General features: G+C 37.9%; 1 protein-coding gene across 3 annotated transcripts in view; it reads left to right on the forward strand.

Moving 5' to 3' along the window:
- Window positions 1-18599, forward strand: part of RGS22 (regulator of G protein signaling 22) — a 143243-nt gene that overhangs the window by 85197 nt on the left and 39447 nt on the right. For all 3 annotated transcript variants that reach the window (XM_069600519.1, XM_069600520.1, XM_069600518.1), the window contains 4 exons: window positions 10973-11167; window positions 13047-13139; window positions 14921-15093; window positions 16034-16196. In XM_069600519.1, the coding sequence (XP_069456620.1) occupies window positions 10973-11167; window positions 13047-13139; window positions 14921-15093; window positions 16034-16196 (624 nt within the window). The remainder of the gene's footprint in view (window positions 1-10972; window positions 11168-13046; window positions 13140-14920; window positions 15094-16033; window positions 16197-18599) is intronic.

The following is an 18599-nucleotide window of genomic DNA, read 5'->3' on the forward strand; positions in this document are numbered from 1 at the left end:
TAAGTTTATACAATTTTTGATAGTGATTGAATTTAACAACCCTATTCAGCAAATACCTGAAAATTCATGAATTAGCTTTTGTGAGTTGGTCACAGCATACAGTGGAGGAAGAGATAATGACAGGGGAAAGGATCACTCTAATCCTCTCAGCCTTATGTTTCTCTAATGTTATTCCTGGAGACCCTGACCTTTCACCGTCGAATAATTTCCTCTACCCGTTAGAGAATGCCTACGAACCCGTCACCTGTACCTACCAAAGAAAGAGTATTATCTTTGCTCTAGACTCTCCAGAGCCTGCACAATTTCTTTAGTATAAACTGGGGGAAAGGAAAGTCTTTGTATATTTCAGTAGCTAAAGTTGCTTTTGTCTTTTGAGTGTATCAAATAGTGCCATAGGTTTTATGGGCTATTTCTTCTTCCCAGGGGCTAGTGAGGTCTTTGATACCACCCTGTGAGTCCATCTGGCAGGACCCTAATGCTACCTCCCAGTAAGTCGAAGGAAATAGCAACAGCAGACAGCTTTACAGCTCCTCCACTCTCTTGGTGGGCATGTTGGACACTTACTATTAATAGAAGACAGTGAAAGATACATATCTTTGTGTAGCTTTAGGTGATTAGATTTCCTTCTTTTACCACTGCAGTGGAGTCATGGATCTAAGGAAAAAGGACTTGCTAATGACGCTGAGTGCTGAAGCCTGATTGTTTTCTCCTAATTTTTGAAATACTTTAATAGGTTGTTTTGAAAATCTGCTTTTTAGATGCCCCTGGTTTTATTAACCTGATGGTATGCTCTGCTCGTTGTCCTGCAGTCAGGTGTTAAGATCTCGCAGCATATAGGTTTTTACACATCTTGTACCTAGTGTACTGAGGGACTCATTTTACGTCATACAGTTCTGCAGTTGAAATTTTACATTTCTCTTTTTTCTTACTTCCAGCCCTGGCCTGGTGGTGACAGCAGAACATCATGCGATCAGTGTTACCAGGCAATCAGGGGGAGATACATATATACGATCATTAAAGTAAATACATCAAGACGAATTATGTGAAACTGTTCCATTAACATAACTAACAGCTGAAATGTAACATAGCAAATCAACACATGTGCTGCAACATTTGGTGTTAGTCTTGACTTTGCCTTTTAAGGCTACACAGACATCGTTCTTATTTTCATTGGAACACAGATGAGCGTCAAGCTGCAGCTCATCAAATGGCCCCTACTTATGGAAAAGATGCTTTCCCAAAGACTGTGCTCACCTTTGGCACAGACAGAGTACTTTGCTGGGTGCTTCTACAGCATGATAATTGGAATCTAACCCCAGAGCTGTCATCATTTAGCCTTTGGTACAAAGAGAAATCCAAATAGCACAGATAGTTTTGGAAGTTGTTTCATTTTTTTTTTTTCTTTCTACACTGTAAAAAACAAGAATAAACTCAATAAACCCCAAATTCTTCCGCAAGTATGTTCATCTAGACTTTATGATGCAGTAAGAAAGCATCAATATGTTCCAGGGTCTATGAGAATCAATAAAATATTAGAATACCAAGCCTGGAATGCATTGTGATATATTTAAAAGGAGATTGGGGTCCACTTTCATCCAAGAATATGCTCATAACATGCTTGATTTTGAAAACTATTAAGTGGCAATTCTGAAATCTTGTACAGAAAATATCTTAGCATTGGAAAAAATATAAATTGCAACGGGAAATGTCATATTTTAATTTGAGCCATCTCCTATGTAGTGCAATATAGCTGTTGTGTTCAGGATATTAGCTCTAAGTAATGAAGCATCTGAGATTTCCTTGAAGAGGCAAATAGAAACATTTTTGTATTTTCCCCTATAATTCCAACAAGCTAATGTGTATTCAGAGTAAATCTGTTTGTCATCTCACTATCCTTTAGAAGACAAACATTTATCAAAATGTTTCCCTCCCTCCCCTTCCTCCCTCTCTTTCTCTCTCCTTTTCTCCCAGTTTGTTTCACCATTCCACTCTCCAATTCCATTCTTCCTCCTGTCTCCAAGATATCTATCCTCCACCTATTTTTTCATCATAGGCTTGAGAGTTTAGCTAAACAAGAAAATTAACTTCCAGAATTTCAAGATCCTGACATGTTTCAGGGGGAGGCGTTGATTTTTTTCCCGTATCCGATTCAGATGCCAAGAGAGTGAGTCACAGACACAGGTGTAGAGCAGGGCTGGGCAAGCCGCCCGTGGTGCATTTCCTGATTACATAACCTTTGAGTGTCTCCAGGAGAGATGAGGTCTAGAGAGAGCCATGCTGAGTGCAGTGCCAGGCAGTCTGATCACAGACAGGCAGTGCTTGTATCCCTTCTCAAAAATTTCCCCGTGGGTTGTTAAAGCATCATAGGTTAGTGTTTAAATTGGAATCATGTAGGCCACAGCTGTGCCTTGAGTGAATCTCGGCTTTAATGTGAATCAGAGTAGCTGACTCTGATATGAAGGGAGCTTTTTCTCCTCCAACATTAGCTACATTGTTATTTCCTCAGTGGCTAGAAAGGACAAACTGGGTGGCCAATAAAAAAGCAAGTGATCCAGAATACTTAAACAGTGAGTTTCTAACCCATATGTGTGTTAGTCACTCAGTTGTGCTGGACTCTTTGCGACCCCGTGGGCTATAGCCCACCAGGCTCCTCTGTCCATGGAATTCTCTAGACAAGAATACTGGAGTGGGTTGCCATTCCCTTCTCCAGGGCATCTTTCTTATGCAGCAATCAAACCCAGGTCTCTTGCATTGCAGGCAGATTCCTTACCATCTAAGCCACCAGGGAAGCCTCTTCTAACCCATAGACTATATTGTTCATTGAAGTGAAGTGAAGTCACTCAGTCATGTCTGACTCTTTGCGACCCCATGGACACCAGGCTCCTCCGTCTACGGGGTTTTCTAGGCAAGAGTACTGGAGTGGGTTGCCATTTCCTTCTCCAGGGAATCTTCCCGACCCAGGGATCGAACCCAGGTCTCCCGCATTGTAGACAGATGCTTTACCGTCTGAGCCACCAGGGAAGTCCATATTGTTTATTAGGTATAATAAAGCATAATCTTTATATTCCATTTTAAAGTCAGTTTACATCAACTTAAAAATGATTTCCACCATCTTTATAGAGATCTTAAAGGTGCTGTTGGCTTCTCTGGTGGCTCAGCAGTAAAGACGTTGCCTGCCAATGCAGGAGACATGGGTTTGATCCCTGGTTGGGGAAGATCCCCTGGAGAAGGAAATGGCTCCCCACTCCAGTTCTTGTCTGGAGAATTCCATGGACAAAGGAGCCTGGGGGGCTACAGTCCATGGGGTCAGGAAGAGTCGGATAGGACTTAGCAACTAAACAACAACAACAAAAGGTGTTAACTTTTTAATTTTGTTTCATAAACCTGAAAAGGGTCTGATTGAGCTTGACCAGAAGACAGCATTTGATTGTTTTTGGTGGGATGGAACTGCTGCCCCTTATTTCCTCCTTATAGTTTTGTACTTGTCAGTTTCTCGTTGTTTTAGTGTAGAGAATTAAATTTATAAGACTGGCATATGAGAAGGAGGAGAGGAAAGTGGGAAAAGGTCAAAGACTGTTCTGTGAATGATATGTTAGTAATGAATACTCGAAACCCAGAGAGGCTTGGGAGACTAGATAATTGAGTTATATTACTGAGTCATTGAGTTTGAGGGTTCATAGGCTATCCATGTAGTTATAACAAGTAGATAGCTCTTAGCCAAGGTTTTCAGTTCAGGAAGGAAATCAGGTCTAAAGTTGTATATATTGGGGTTTCTTCCACGTAGAGTTGATTAAGTCTATGAGAATGGATAAAGTCTTTCATTCATTCTAAATTTAGCATTATGGTAGCTGCTAGGGATGCAGTAATAAAGGAGATCAAATATGTCTTCACAGAGTTTATAGTGCAGTGGGAGAAACATACAGATATGGTCCTACGAGCACACATAAGAATCATACCTAAGCCAGGCTTCAGGAGCCAAGGAAGACCCAGTCCCTTAGGATAAATATTTAACAGAAGCTCAGCAAAGGGGAAGAGAAGGCGAGGGTGGAGTACAGAGAAGTCATAGAGCACCTAAGTCCTTTGAGAGAGGGCCTGGCATGTGTCAGAAATGGAGAGAATGTGCTTTAAGAAGAAAATATATTAAAAGTTGAACAGAGCACTTTAAAGAATGACTTCTTTGCCGGGGGCAGAGATATGGATAAAGAGGAATCAACACAGGAGCCTAAGAATGGAAATTGGCGGAGAATTTGGAGAAAGTGTTGAAGGCAAAGGAGAGTCAATAGTGTTAAAGCTGTGTAAGGAATCAAGTAGGGTGAAGATTAAGGAGGGAAACTATTGAACTGGCAGTTATGTAGGTCTTTGAGAACTTGGGCATCAGTTTCATTAGCATGAGAACCGGACTGCAATAGTTTGAGGAGTGAGAGAAAAGGAATGATGAAGTTTTGTAGGAAAGGGAAAGAGAGAAAGGAGGTGATATTTGTGGACAAAATAGGGAAAATATTTTAGAAGAGGAGAGATGCTTTGCTTGAAAACCTTTGAAGCATTTGGAAAGAGATGATATCAATGGAAAGGTAGGTTAAGGGCGTAATTGGTGTTGCAGTTCTGTGAAAGTGGAGTCAAGAGCACGAATGAGTAATTTAGCCTTGGAAAGAAGTCCATTGAGACATCAGAGGAAAGAGAAAGATTTCAAAGAAAGCTCTTAAGAGGAAAGTTGAGGACCTTCATACCAGTGGTTTTCCCAGTTAAGTGGAAGATAAAGTCCACTGAACATCGAGAAGCGTAAGGGTACAGTTGAGAGCTTTAAAGAGCATGGCAAAGTTGAGAAATAAAATTCTGCCAAGCTCTGCAGTCACAGTTGAGGTTTTGTTGTTGCTTTTGTTTGTTAAAGTCTATTTATAATGGAATCAGTTATCACAGATTTTATTGGGTTCTTGAGGATAGAATTGGAAAAATGAATAAATTATTAGGCTGACGCAGAATTGAGCCTTGACAAAGCAGAAGATTGAGGTGGGAGGAATTGAGGGTATTTTAAGAGTATAGGGGAAATGATGGCCAGTCTTCAGTTCCAGCTACATAAGAAAGCGTGGTGGTGCACAATTTGTTTAGAGGACAAGAAGAAGCTGCAGATTGTGCTAAAAGTAAAGCAAAGCTTGGTGAATAATGGTCAGAGAGGAAGCTGTGCTATTAACATAGTAAATGGTAAAGTGAAAAACTCAGCAGTGGCCACAGAACTGGAAAAGGTCAGTTTTCATTCCAATCCCAAAGAAGGACAGTGCCAAATAATGTTCAGACTACCATACAATTGTACTCATTTCACATGCTAGCAAGGTTATGCTAAAAATCCTTCAGGCTAGGCTTCAGCAGTATGTGAACAGAGAACTTCCAGATGTACAAGCTGGGTTTTGAAGAGGCAAAGGAACCAGAGATCAAATTGCCAACATTCATTGGATCATGGAAAAAGCAAGGGAATTCCAGAAAAAACATCTACTTCTGTTTCATTGACTATGCTAAAGCCTTTGACTGTGTGGATCACAACAGTCTGTGGAAAATTCTTAAAGAGGTGGAAGTACCAGACCACCTTAACCTGTCTCCTGTATGTGGATCAAGTCACAGTTAGACCTGGACATAACTGACTGGGTCCAAATTGGGAAAGGAGTATGATAAGACTATATATTGTCACTCTGCTTATTTAACTTATATGCAGAGTACATCATGGGAAATGCTGGTCTGGATGAATCACAAGCTGGAATCAAGCTTTGTTATTGTTGTTTAGTTAAGTTGTGTCTGACTCATGTCTGATTCTTCTGCGACCCATGGACTGCAGCCTACCAGGCTTCTCCGTCCATGAGATTTTCCAGGCAGGAATACTGGAATGGGTTGTCATTTCCTTCTCCAGGGGATCTTCCCAGCCCAGGGATTGAACCTGCAGCTCGTGCCACGTCTCCTGCCACGTCTCCGGCATTGCAGACAGATTCTTTATTGTTGAGCCACCGAGGAAGCCCTGGAATCAAGATTGCCAGGAGAAATATCAACAACCTCAGATATGCAGGTGATACCACTCTAATGGAAGAAAGTGAAGAGTCTCTTCTAATAGAAGAAAGTGAAGAGTCTCTTGATGAAAGAGAAGAGTGAAAAAAAACTGGCTTGAAACATAACATTCAAAAAACTAAGGTCATGGCATCTAGTCCCATCACTTCATGGCAGATAGAAGGGGAAAAAGTGAAAGCAGTGACAGATTTTATTTCCTTGGGCTCCAGAATCACTGCAGACAGTGACTGCAGCCATGATACTAAAAGACACTTGCTCATTGTAAGGAAAACTATGACAAACCTAGACAGCATATTAAAAAGCAGAGACATCACTTTGCCAACAAAGTCCATATAGTCAAAGCTATGGTTTTTCCCCTAGTCACATATGGATGTGAGTGCTGGTCCATAAAGAAGGCTGAGCACCTAAGAATTGATGCTTTTGTTTTGTGGTGCTGGAGAAGACTCTTGAGAGTCCCTTGGACAGAAAGGAGATCAAACGAGTCAATCTTACAGGAAATCAACTGTGAATGTTCATCGGAAGGACTGAAACTGAAGCTGAAGCTCCAGTATTTTGGCCACCTGATGCAAAGAGCTGATTTATTGGAAAAGACCCTGATGCTGGGAAAGATTGAAGGCAAAAGGAGAAGAGGGCGGCAGAGGATAAGATGATTAGATAGCATCACTGACTCAATGGAAATGAATTTGAGTAAATTCTGGGAGACAGTGGAAGACAGAGGAGCCCAGCATCCATGGAGTAATGAAGAGTCGGACGGACATGACTTACAACTGAACAACAAGGAGAAGTCAAGGTCATTCTGAAGAAAATCATAAGTCAAAATTCCAGAAGGTATGATAGAGTATATAAATGGCATATAGAGTCTCTTATAGGACTGTGGGTAGTCATAGATCTTAAAAGACACCAGGAGTGAAGGCAAGATGGGAATGGAAAGGAAGTGATTTGGATGCCTTCCAGAAGCTGACAGGCACTTCTGTCACTGCTACTGGAGTCACCGTTTCAGCTGCTTTTGTACTTTACCCCCTTCACTGTTAATGCTTTTAAATCAAAGGGATCACTCTGATGTCTATACAAAGAGTTTGGTATGTGGCATGTCAGTCTTCTAAAACTACAGTTTTGAATGTAGCTGACCCAGTGACAAAGAAGTTGCTTTATTTTGTCATTAGAAGATATTCGTGTGCCAATAATAAAAACTTTTTTTTCCTTTTTTTGCCAAATAGGGAGTGATTTTATTTTATTTTGATACTTATGTATTTGGCTGCATCAGATCTTCGTTGTGGCGCACAGGCTTATTTCCAGCTGTGGCGCTTGGGCTCCGAGGTGCGTGGGTTACTAGTTGCAGTGCACAGGCTTATTTGCCCCAGGGCATGTGGGATCTCGTTCCCTAGTTCTCTGGCCAGGGATGAACCCTTGTCTCCTGCATTGGAAGATGGATTCTTAACCACTAGACCACCCAGGGACGTCCCCAAGAACTGATTTTAACTTATGTAATTTGGGGAGTCAAGTTTACTTTCCTTTGGGTAAATCTGAAATTACTGAAACAAATTCTGGAGATATTTTTAATGTTGTTAATTTGATCAAGTTAGTCTTAGTTTCTTAGCTTACCTTAGTATGTGCTCAGTTGCTCAGTCCTGTCTGACTGTGATCCCATGGACATAGCCTTTCAGGCTCCTCTGTCCATAGAATTTCCCAGTCAGGAATACTGGAGTGGGTTGCCATTTCCTTCTCCAACCTTAGTATAGACATTATTTCAATTAGTACACTTTTTAAAACTTCTAATTTAGAAAAGTTTAAGAGTAGATTTGAATCTGATACAGTCTTAGCTTATTAAACAAGTTAGAGTTAGGACATTCTTCTAAACGACTCCCAAGGTTAGAAAAAAATTGTTGTGTATGTATGAAGAAATTTTCATTTTGAATATTTTAGAATTATTTGGAATAGTATGGTTCACTTTGAACTATTAAATCCAGCAGGCTAGGAACCTATGTTTTAGGGAAGGGATTTTCCAGATTGCAAATTTAATTTAATATATCTAACTAAATAGAATATCCAGAATGACTCTTAAGTATGCCCCTTCTCCTGTCTTTCACAACACTTAGGAAGAAAAAGATGTTCTCTGCTATGGTTCTGGTCTCATCTTTTAATAACTTCCAAGAATTTTGAAGTCTATTGTCTTCTCATTTCCCCTCTCCTTAACCTCATTAATATTATCTAAAGATCTTTTAAGTTCCCTTTATCTTCCTAGAAAATTTCAATACATGACTCATGAAATTTATCCCTACTTTTTCTCTTTTCTCATTTTGAAGCTTTTTCAACATCCATACAAATAATCCTTGTAATGTATATGCTACAGTGTTCCTTAACTTACCCAGTCTTAATGTCTTTTATCTCCATTTCTTCTAAGCTTACAATAGGGATTGCCATATACTAGAATTCATGATAATTTGGAAGTACTCCACTTAAAATTTTTGAACTCTGTAATTTCCCTTTCAGATTGTAATTACAGTTGAGACCACTATCTTCCATTCATTTATTTGGCAAGTGTTTATTGAATGCCTATTATATACTGAACTTTGTGGTCCTCCCTTTTAACCATTTGCACGTGCTCTTCCTTTATTTTTGCTTCTAGTTCTTTGATATTCTGCCTGCTTATTATTGTATTACCACCCTGACTCTAACCTCATTTGCTTTTCTGCCTGTAGTGAGCATCATGGTTGGTCATTTCAATTGCTCTTGAATTCTGAACCTTCAATTCTGATTTCTTTTTCATAGGCTCTTTTACTATTTCCTCTGACCTTATTCATTTTTATTATATTTTACAATCAATATGCATTGGTATTTCCCTAAATATTTATGTTTTCTGTTGTTCTCTGTTCCATCCTGCTTTTGTCTAGGGCCTCCCTTTAATTAATTTATTAAATTTATTTAGTGCATGTCTGCTGGTGATGAATTCTGGTTTTGTTTATTGACTTATGACATCTTTATTTTCTTTTCATTTTAGAAGGGTACTTTTTCTTAGGTATAGAATTACAGGTTAGCAGTTATTTTCACTTGGCACTTTAAAGACTCTAGGCCAGAGTGTGTATCCGGCCTAACCTTGCTCTTAGAATGTTTAGAGAGCCTGCAGTGTTTACAGGGGCTTCCCCACTGGCAGGTCCTGAACTATAATCCCTGTCTTCTCAGCACTGAGAAACGTCCCCAAACTCTAATTATAGGTACTTAGAAGGACTTCGGCTGCTGTACGTGTGAGATGGGAAGTCACTGGAAAGTCTGAATGGAGGAGTGATACACAAAAGAATTTCTCTGTTTGCTGTGGTCAGAAAAGACCATAAGCAAACAAAGCAGAACCTGAGAGGACAAGTTAGGAGGCTATTGCAAAAAAGCAAGTAAGAGATGAAGGTGACCTATAATTTTTTGTCTGGCTAGTAAAATTTTTAACTTTTAAGCTGCCTTAAATTTTGATCTACTCAAACCATTTCATCCATAAGATATCACAGTGATTTGTTTCTACAATTCGTACCTAATAATGTCACTCCTCAGAGATTCCTCATTTTATATCTTCAGGTAAAAATTCAAAGTAGCAAAAGATAACAGATCATATCCACGCTCTGGAGCCTGTCTCCCTTTATAGCATCCTCTCTCATTCTACCTCTTTCAAATCCTCTCTTATTCTACGTCTTCCGTTTGTTGTTGTTCATTCACTAAGTCATGTCCAACTCTGTGCGACCCCATGGACTAGCACACCAGGCTTCCCTGTCCTTTACCAACTCTTGCAGTTTGTTCAAACTCATGTCCATTGAGTCGGTGATGTCATCCAATCATCTCATCCTCTGTTGCCCCTTCTCCTCCTCTTTCTTCTAGCCGGTTGTCTACTTGAAGCCTCGATTCTCTCCATAGGTTATAAAACTTCCTCAGATCTCCGTGCCTTGGGCCATGTTTTTCTTCTTCTAGAATTATCCATCATCAACTCCCTTCTCTTGTCTGACTTACTCCAGCTCATCTTAAAGATTCATATTAAAGATTAAGGAAGAAGCTTGTTTTTTTCTTGGAAGGGTTTCTGAACCTTTTCCTTCCCTATTCCAAGACAAAAATGATTAGTCTTTTCTGTGGAATCAGTACATTTATAGCATCTACTCTCTACCAAGAACAGTTTTAGGAGTTGGAGAATCACAGAAAACTAAGCTACAATATTTGCCCTCAAGGACCTTGTTCTAGAAGAGAAGACACATAATTATATAATGACATTGTAGTGTGATAGGTGTCCTAGTAGAAAGTATGATCTTGAGAGAAGGATATGAATGAAGTGTTCCTAGAAGAGGAGAAATCCATATCAGTTTTTAAAGAATAATTCAGAGTTTATCAAGCAAAAAAGGTGCATGGGTTAGAGGAAATATATAAGACTGAAAGAACAATATGTCCAACAGCATTGGACACCAAATGGAGAGTGCAGCTCAGCTGGGTGAGGCAGGTAGTCTGTTGGGTCTCTAGAGCTAGAAGACTGATAGCCAGTTTTCAGCCCTGCTGTATTCTTGCCTCTTTTTTCCAAAACGGTATTTCAAACTACTTTGAAAAGTAGCACAAATGTATTAGAAATGTCATGAACATAGGGGGAAATAGGAGAGGCATAACCCGAAATCAATCATAATAACACATAGTAGTAACCTGAGAAAAAAAATGGAATATTCAAGCCATGTACTCCTATACAAGATCCACTGACTGGTTCACTAGTTGCCAACAAAGAAATAGGAAAAGAAAATGTAAAGCAAAGCCTTTGCTTTGTCTTAAGTAGTTTTACACATCTTTTCAAGAAAGAAATTACTTGAGCTAGTTTGCTTTCTCTTACCTTTTGTAAAATGCCCTTGCTGAAGAATCTACTAACCATATGGTTTCTTCCAATATTCTCTTCTTTCTCCCCCTTCTCCCTTAGTATCTTTTTGCTACATACATTGCTCCTTCAGCCACTCTTGACATTGGACTTCAACAGGAAAAGAAAAGAGAAATTTATATGAAAATACAACCACCATTTGAAGACCTTTTTGATGCAGCAGAAGAATATATCCTCCTCCTCCTTCTTGAGCCTTGGACAAAGATGATAAAGTCAGACCAAGTTGCTTATGGAAAGGTACAGTGGCACTGGTCAGCTGTGTGTAAACCACTCAGGTTTACTGCAAAACTGATGGCAGGCAACATTGCCAACCTGCAGGAGAGAAAAGCTGAGAAAGGTCTCACGTGGGCCAGGAACTCAGAGTTAAGATTTGAGCAGACACAAATTTAGGGCAGGGAAAGCACTGATTAACTTAGTTTTTCCCCATTTCCCCGTTGTCTCCTAACAAAAGACAAAAAATTGATGTCATTTTTAATTCTGTCTACAAATATGTCAGCAGAGAAAAATCTGAGTTTTGGATTCTTGTGAACCAGTAAAATGTGCCATGATAATATACTAGTTTTGTCATTTCTTGCCATTTCTCAGCAGCGGCTTTAAATAATTTTGATTAATGGAAGGAACCTGTGTATTTTTATTCTGGATGAGTTACAGTAAATACTACACCCATGGAAAATGTAAACATTCCATATGTATTGTGGAAAACACACTCTGTGACTTAAAGCACTCTCAGATGTTCATCAGGTCAGACTGCTTGATTTGAGAAAAGTGCCAACATACCTTTTTCATTCCAAAAGAGCTGATTTTAAGTCTAGGTGCTTGAATATTTTCACTATTCTTATTGATGGGTGGAAGAAATTTCTTTAAATGTTTAATTTGAATCACAAATGAAAGCCATTTTTGGGTATTTTTAATATTAAGTTACTGCATGTACCCTTACCTTATTGAATTATAACCAATACAACATGATGGCTTATTAAATTCATTGACCAAAATAATGAAAATTTCATTCCTGATTTCTTTTTGTCCTGAAAAATTAACATTCACATCCTTTCTACCACAGAAATGCGTATTTTACACTAGGAATATTGGGATATCATATGGAATTTTTGAAAAATTCTCTCCAGTCATGATATAGAGCAAAATGAATCTGAGATATGGTCCCACGATGACAAAAGTAATTTAGAATTATAGCTAACTTCCCTAATACCAAGAAGTTTCGGCATTAGCCATGATTCTTATGAAATGCCTGGGACAAATTATATGCTCTTTTTTTTTAAGGAAAAGTAAATTTCTCTTAATTCTACAAGCTTCTTAAATTCTGCCCAAAGGACCTCTGTAAAAGTTCCACTGACTGGATTATGCGGACCCTTTCCGAAAAAGAATGAGCGAGGAGATTTAACCAAAATTAAATATTAAATACAGGAAGTTCTCTGTCAGCCAAACTGATTCTTGCCGGCTGTAGAGAAATGGAAAATGATCTTGTTCTCCTGACTTTGTAAAGCAGTGCAGTACACAGACTGAAGGCTGAGTCCTACTGTGAGGTTTAATTTCATGATTGAGTAGAGTCCCATCATTTTTTTGTTCTACTGTGGATTATTTGGTCCCCAAAAGCTAGCAGTGCCTATCTTCATGTGAAGTCGCTCAGCCATGTCTGACTCTTAGTGACCTCATGGACTGCAGCCTACCAGGCTTCTCTGTCCATGAGATTTTCCAGGCAAGAGTACTGGAGTGGGGGGCCATTGCCTTCTCCGGTTTTCATGACTATTATCCCATTATAATGAATAGAAGCTGGGAATGTGACCCACCCAATGTGTTTGCATTCTGTCATTTCACACAGGGTATCCAGAAAGGAGGAATGATCTTTGGTGGCATTATATCATTACACAGAAATGTCTGCAGCTTTTGTTTTATCTTGTGCGTTTGTAGTCTGACTTTGCTGTAACTAATGTTTTTCACTGTGTAGGTCTTCCTGCTTTTGCCTCCAAACTAACTTACTTTATTGGCAAGTGTATTTGTTTTTTAGCCCACTGTTATGGGCAAATTGTGCATTCTTTCCCCACTTTTTCATAATGCACATTCTTCTGATGTTACAAACTTTATTATTGTTTTATTATAGGTGGAGCTGGTGGAAGAAACTCGACAGCTAGATTCCACATACTTGAGAAAGCTACAGGCTTTGCATAAAGAGACAGTTTTCAAGAAAGCTGAGGTAAGAAACTCTCTACTTAGAAAAACAAACATTTTAACCTGGAGAGGATTATCACTGCATGTATTGGTGGTATGTGGGAATAGGGATCATTTATTGAGGAGATCATATATGATAAAGTAGGGGGCAGGCAGTTCCATTTTCTGGTGCTGCTTTGCCTAACATGCTGCGTATGACAGGTATAACATTTTATTGACGCGTTATTTAACAACAAAGCCAGAAAAAGAAAGCAGATGAAGTCGTGTAGGGAGCCAAGATACTCATTTGTCTTAGAGTCTTCAAGCCACGTTATATTCCTTTGGATGTTACTGGCTATTTTCTGTATGGCAGCAACTCTACTTGTTGTCAAGTCACAAAAAGGATTAACTTGAGTTTTCCAAACAGAAAAGGAAGTGTTGTGTGACAGCAGTAAGAAAAACAAGAAAGAAAAATATGGAAAGGCTTTAACGGAGTCAATAAAAAGATCATAGGATTGACTGTGGTAGTCAGGTGTTATTTTAATATATAAATTTACAAATTTGTGATTATCTAAGTAAGCCACGATAGATCCATAAGGACGTAAGATTAAATGTGTGTATCTATGTAAAAATGACAGTTTAGATTCATATTTATTGACATGGAAAATGCCGAGGACATGTTATTATATAAATATGTGGGGAACAAACACTGGTATGATGTAATCCTATTCATATAAAATTATACATGCATTTCTACTTGTATACATATATGCAAAGAGAGCTATCTGGAAAAATGTTCATCAAAATGTTAAAGATAGTTAGCTCTGAGTGACAAGGTTTCAGATGATTTTTTACTTTCTACTTTATACCTATCCGAAATCTTTATTCTTTTAAACTTTTACACAGACAGTAAAGTTATTTTTTAAGTGTATTCATGATTTTACCTTATAAATGCAGAAATTCTTTATTTGAAATTCTACTAATTAATATCTGGAAAGGATACATAAAAATTCATAAGGATAGTATATTATAAAGTTATATCTTTATTTTTTTTAACTTATGATATTATTCATAATACTTCTACCTATCAAAAAATTTTAAATATAGGAGTTTATCTCATGGTCTGATGTTTTTCAAAAACAAGTAGGAAGGTGAATTAATTATTCAGCGAGTTACCTAGGAAGGATTTCTAAAGAATAAGCCTCTCTAGCTTTTTGCCATGAAGGGCTTATAAACTGTTCATGAAGCATCAGGGGTCTTAAAAATACCTTACAGTTGACTGTTCTATGAGGGTGATTACATCTAAAGTATCTTGTATTACTCTATAACTTAAAAAATTTTATAGATAAAATAATGTTTTATATTCATTATCTATTATTAAGGAAAAGAACCAAGTTACAAAACCACACATAGTTGTATAGTCCTATTTCCATATTTAATAAATTATGTGTAAAAAGAAGACCAAATGGATACACATAAAAATGTTTGTGGTGGTGATCTCCGAATGTAGTACTGTGTATGCTTTTTGTTTTCTTTTTATTACAAAAGACATACTACTTCTATACCAACAAAAATACTAAGGTTAATATTTTATAAGCAAGTGTATACTAAATGTTTACTAATGTTCCTGAAAACAAGAGAATAGAAAAGAAAGGACCAGAACAGAATTTGATGTGTTAGAATCACATTCTAGATTCTTTACCCAGTTCTACCATTGAATTGGTAAATGCCATTGGCATGATAATTAATTTTTATTTGTTTATCTTTAACTTTGGAAAGTAATTTGTTGTATTTAAGAGATTTTTATGAAAAGTATTATTTCACTAGGACACTACTTGTGAAATTGGAACTGGTATTTCACCACTTCCTCATGTCTCTAAAAAAACAGAATACTGGAATATGGTTCCTGAAGAATATAGGCATTTTAATTTTAATGAACTGCTTAACAACAAACTGGAGTTTGAACATTTCCGACAGTTTCTTGAGGCTCATTCTTCAAGGTGAGAAACATAACCATTTTGTAATTTCTCGCTTAAAACAATTTTCTAAGCTACTTATTTTTTAAGCTGCTTGTTTTGATTCAACATATGATAAAAATGATTTGATGCTTGGTTTTACCCATTTCAGTAAAAATTAATGAGCATAGTTATCTGAAACCTATATGGTTAACTTTTTGTTGGGAATTGCATTTTGATAATAGCAGCCTCCAGAATGTTATTTTGAATGGTCAAACAATATTTGTTGATACTTTTAGCGTTGGCTAAATTAAAACACCAGTATGTTTCATTTTTCCCTATTCTGATGTTTCTTTCTTTTGTGTTTTTCTAGACAAGTGCTCTGATTACTAGTTCTGAGAAGCTTCTCTTTTGTATTTCACCAAGCTATTAAAATGACTGTACTGTTTTGTGGCTTTTGTTAGTTAATATACCAATGAAGCACTGTAGTTCTGCATAGAATCTTGGTACCTTATGACACATTTATCTAATATAAAGTGAAGTATTCATCATATTTTTCTCCAATAATTTTCTCCCAAGTGAAAAACAAAACTGGCTAGACCTGGGAGCCAAATTTCACATATATAGTTTCCCTTTTTTGTGATGGATAATTATTCTAAATTTAACATGTTACCAAATAGACATGCAATAGGTGGGAATTTTTCCATCTTTGAAATTGATAATACTAGTCCATCATTAATGGAAAAACTCTGAGACCTTACCAGTATGGTGGTAGGTTCTTTCCTGATCCCAGTATTCCTTGTATTCATATATATATTTAGCCAGGACAGGACACAATATTGTACGCATTCGTTCCATGGTCTAATCAGTTGTGTTAACTACTCAACACAGCACTTTCTAAGTTCTGTCAGATCAACTGCTTGTTTGGTGTTTAACAGAATTGAAAGAAAGAAATAAGATGGGCTGTACTTTGTTTTCATTTTAGCATGGACCTTATGTGCTGGACAGACATTGAACAGTTCCGAAGAATAACTTACAGAGATCGAAAGCAAAGGGAGGCAAAATCTATATATATTAAAAATAAATACCTTAATAAAAAATATTTCTTTGGGCCCAACAGTCCAGCTTCTGTGTATCAACAGGACCAGGTATTAACATGGAAGCGTATTTTTACATTTTAAGTATGAAAACTAGTAATTTATTTCTTTTTGCTAACAACCTGAAAGTCATCTTTTTTCTTTTGCTTTTATGACTTATCAGTTAGATACTTCTGATATCTTTTTTTAGGTATTCATGATAATCTACAAATGTCTGCAATGTGGGAGATACTTTAACACTAAAGTATTATATATTATTAAAACTTTGTTATTTATTAAGGTGATTTATTGAATAAAAATAACTATTGTTCATCTACTCACCCATTCATTCAGCAAATATGGGTGCCTGTGATATGCCAGATACTGTTCTAGGTGCCCAGGATAAATGGTAAACAAGGTGAACAAAGTCCTTGCACCTTTCAGTAGGTAGAAAAACAGCCATTATTAGCTGTTAAGCCTCATCTCTCCCTCTTTTCTGTTCTTCTCTTAACTGAAATTGCTCGAAACATAATCAATCTTTGAAAAATCCTGTTTGCCATTGAATTGTCTTCCGAAATTATTTCTATTGACCGGGAACATAGATTTGCCATTTTGTTGAGCCAAAATCATAAGGCCTTAATCACAAATTATTAATAAGTGTACAGTGTCATTATTTACAGTAAAAATGTTGGTTGGGATTCAGCAGTGGATTTGAGTGTTCATGTAATTGATACATGAGATATGGCTCAATTTTAACGACTTTGAAATATAAAATTGTGTTATAATTTATTTAACTTGAAGTTTGCTAGTACTAGAAGTTTGCTAGATCAAATGTATAGCATTTTATGTCTTTATTTTCATAGTTTAAAACAATGCATACCATAATGCATTGTTCATAATTAATTAAGATCCTGGCTTCCCAGGGATCCAACACAGGTCTCCCATATTGCAGGCAGATTCTTTACCAGCTGAGCCGCCAGGGAAGCCCAAGAATACTGGAGCGGGTAGCTTATCCCTTCTCCAGCAGATCTTCCTGACCCAGGAATAACCCAGGGTCTCCTGCATTGCAGGTGGATTCTTTACCAACTGAGCTATCAGGGAAGCCCTATATCATAATGGCATCAGTTCAGTTCAGTCGCTCAGTTGTGTCTGACTCTTTGTGATGCCATGGACTGTAGTACGCCAGGCTTCCCTGTCTATTACCAACTCCTGAAGTTTACTCAAACTCATGTCCATTGAGTCAGTGATGCTATCCAACAATCTCATCCTCTGTCATCCCCTTTTCCTCACGCCTTCAATGTTTCCCAGCATCAGGGTCTTTTCAAGTGAGTCAGTTCTTCACATCATGTAGCCAAAGTACTGGAGTTTCAGCTTCAGCATCAGTCCTTCCAATGAATATTCAGGACTGATTCCCTTTAGGATTGACTGGTTGGATCTCCTTGCAGTCCAAGAGACTCTCAAGAGTCTTCTCCAACACAATTAAAAGCATCAATTCTTTGGCACTCAGCTTTCTTTATAGTCCAACTCTTACATCCGTACATGACTACTGGAAAAACCATAGCTTTGACTAGACGGACCTTTGCTGGCAAAGTAATGTCTCTGCTTTTTAACATGCTGTCTAGATTGGTCATAACTTTTCTTCCAAGGAGCAAGCGTCATTTTATTTGATGGCTGCAGTCACCATCTGCAGTGATTTTGCAGCCCCCCAAAATAAAGTCAGCCACTGTTTCCACTGTTTCCCCATCTATTTGCCATGAAGTGATGGGACCAGATGCCATGATCTTAGTTTTCTGAATGTTGAGTTTTAAGCCAATTCTTTCACTCTCCTCTTTCAGTTTTATCAAGAGACTCTTTAGTTCTTCTTCGCTTTCTGCCATAAGGGTGGTGTCATCTGCATATCTGAGGTTATTGATATTTCTCCCGGCAGTCTTGATTCTAGCTTGTGCTTCATCCAGCCCAGGGTTTCTCATGATGTATTCTGCATATAAGTTAAATAAGCAGGGTAATGATATACAGCCTTGATGTACTCCTTTCCTGCTTTGGAACCAGTCTGTTGTTCCATGTCCAGTTCTAACTGTTGCTTCTTGACCTGCATACAGATTTCTCAAGAGGCAGGTCAGGCGGTCTGGTATTCCCATCTCTTTCAGAATTTTCCACAGTTTGTAGTGATCCACACAGTCAAAAGAGTCCAAAATGCAGTACTTGGATGCAATCTCAAAAACCACAGAATGATCTCTATTCGTTTCCAAGGCAAACCATTCAATATCACAGTAATCCAAGTCTATGCCCCAACCAGTAATGCTGAAAAAGCTGAAGGTGAATGGTTCTATGAAGACCTAGAAGATCTTCTAGAACTAACACCCAAAAAAGATGTCCTTTTCATTATAGGGGACTGGATTGCAAAAGTAGGAAGTTAATACCTGTAGTAACAGGGAAATTTGGCCTTGGAGTACAGAATGAAGCAGGGCAAAGGCT

The sequence above is a fragment of the Ovis canadensis genome, chromosome 9 (assembly GCF_042477335.2).
Source record: "Ovis canadensis isolate MfBH-ARS-UI-01 breed Bighorn chromosome 9, ARS-UI_OviCan_v2, whole genome shotgun sequence".
NCBI lineage: Eukaryota > Metazoa > Chordata > Mammalia > Artiodactyla > Bovidae > Ovis > Ovis canadensis.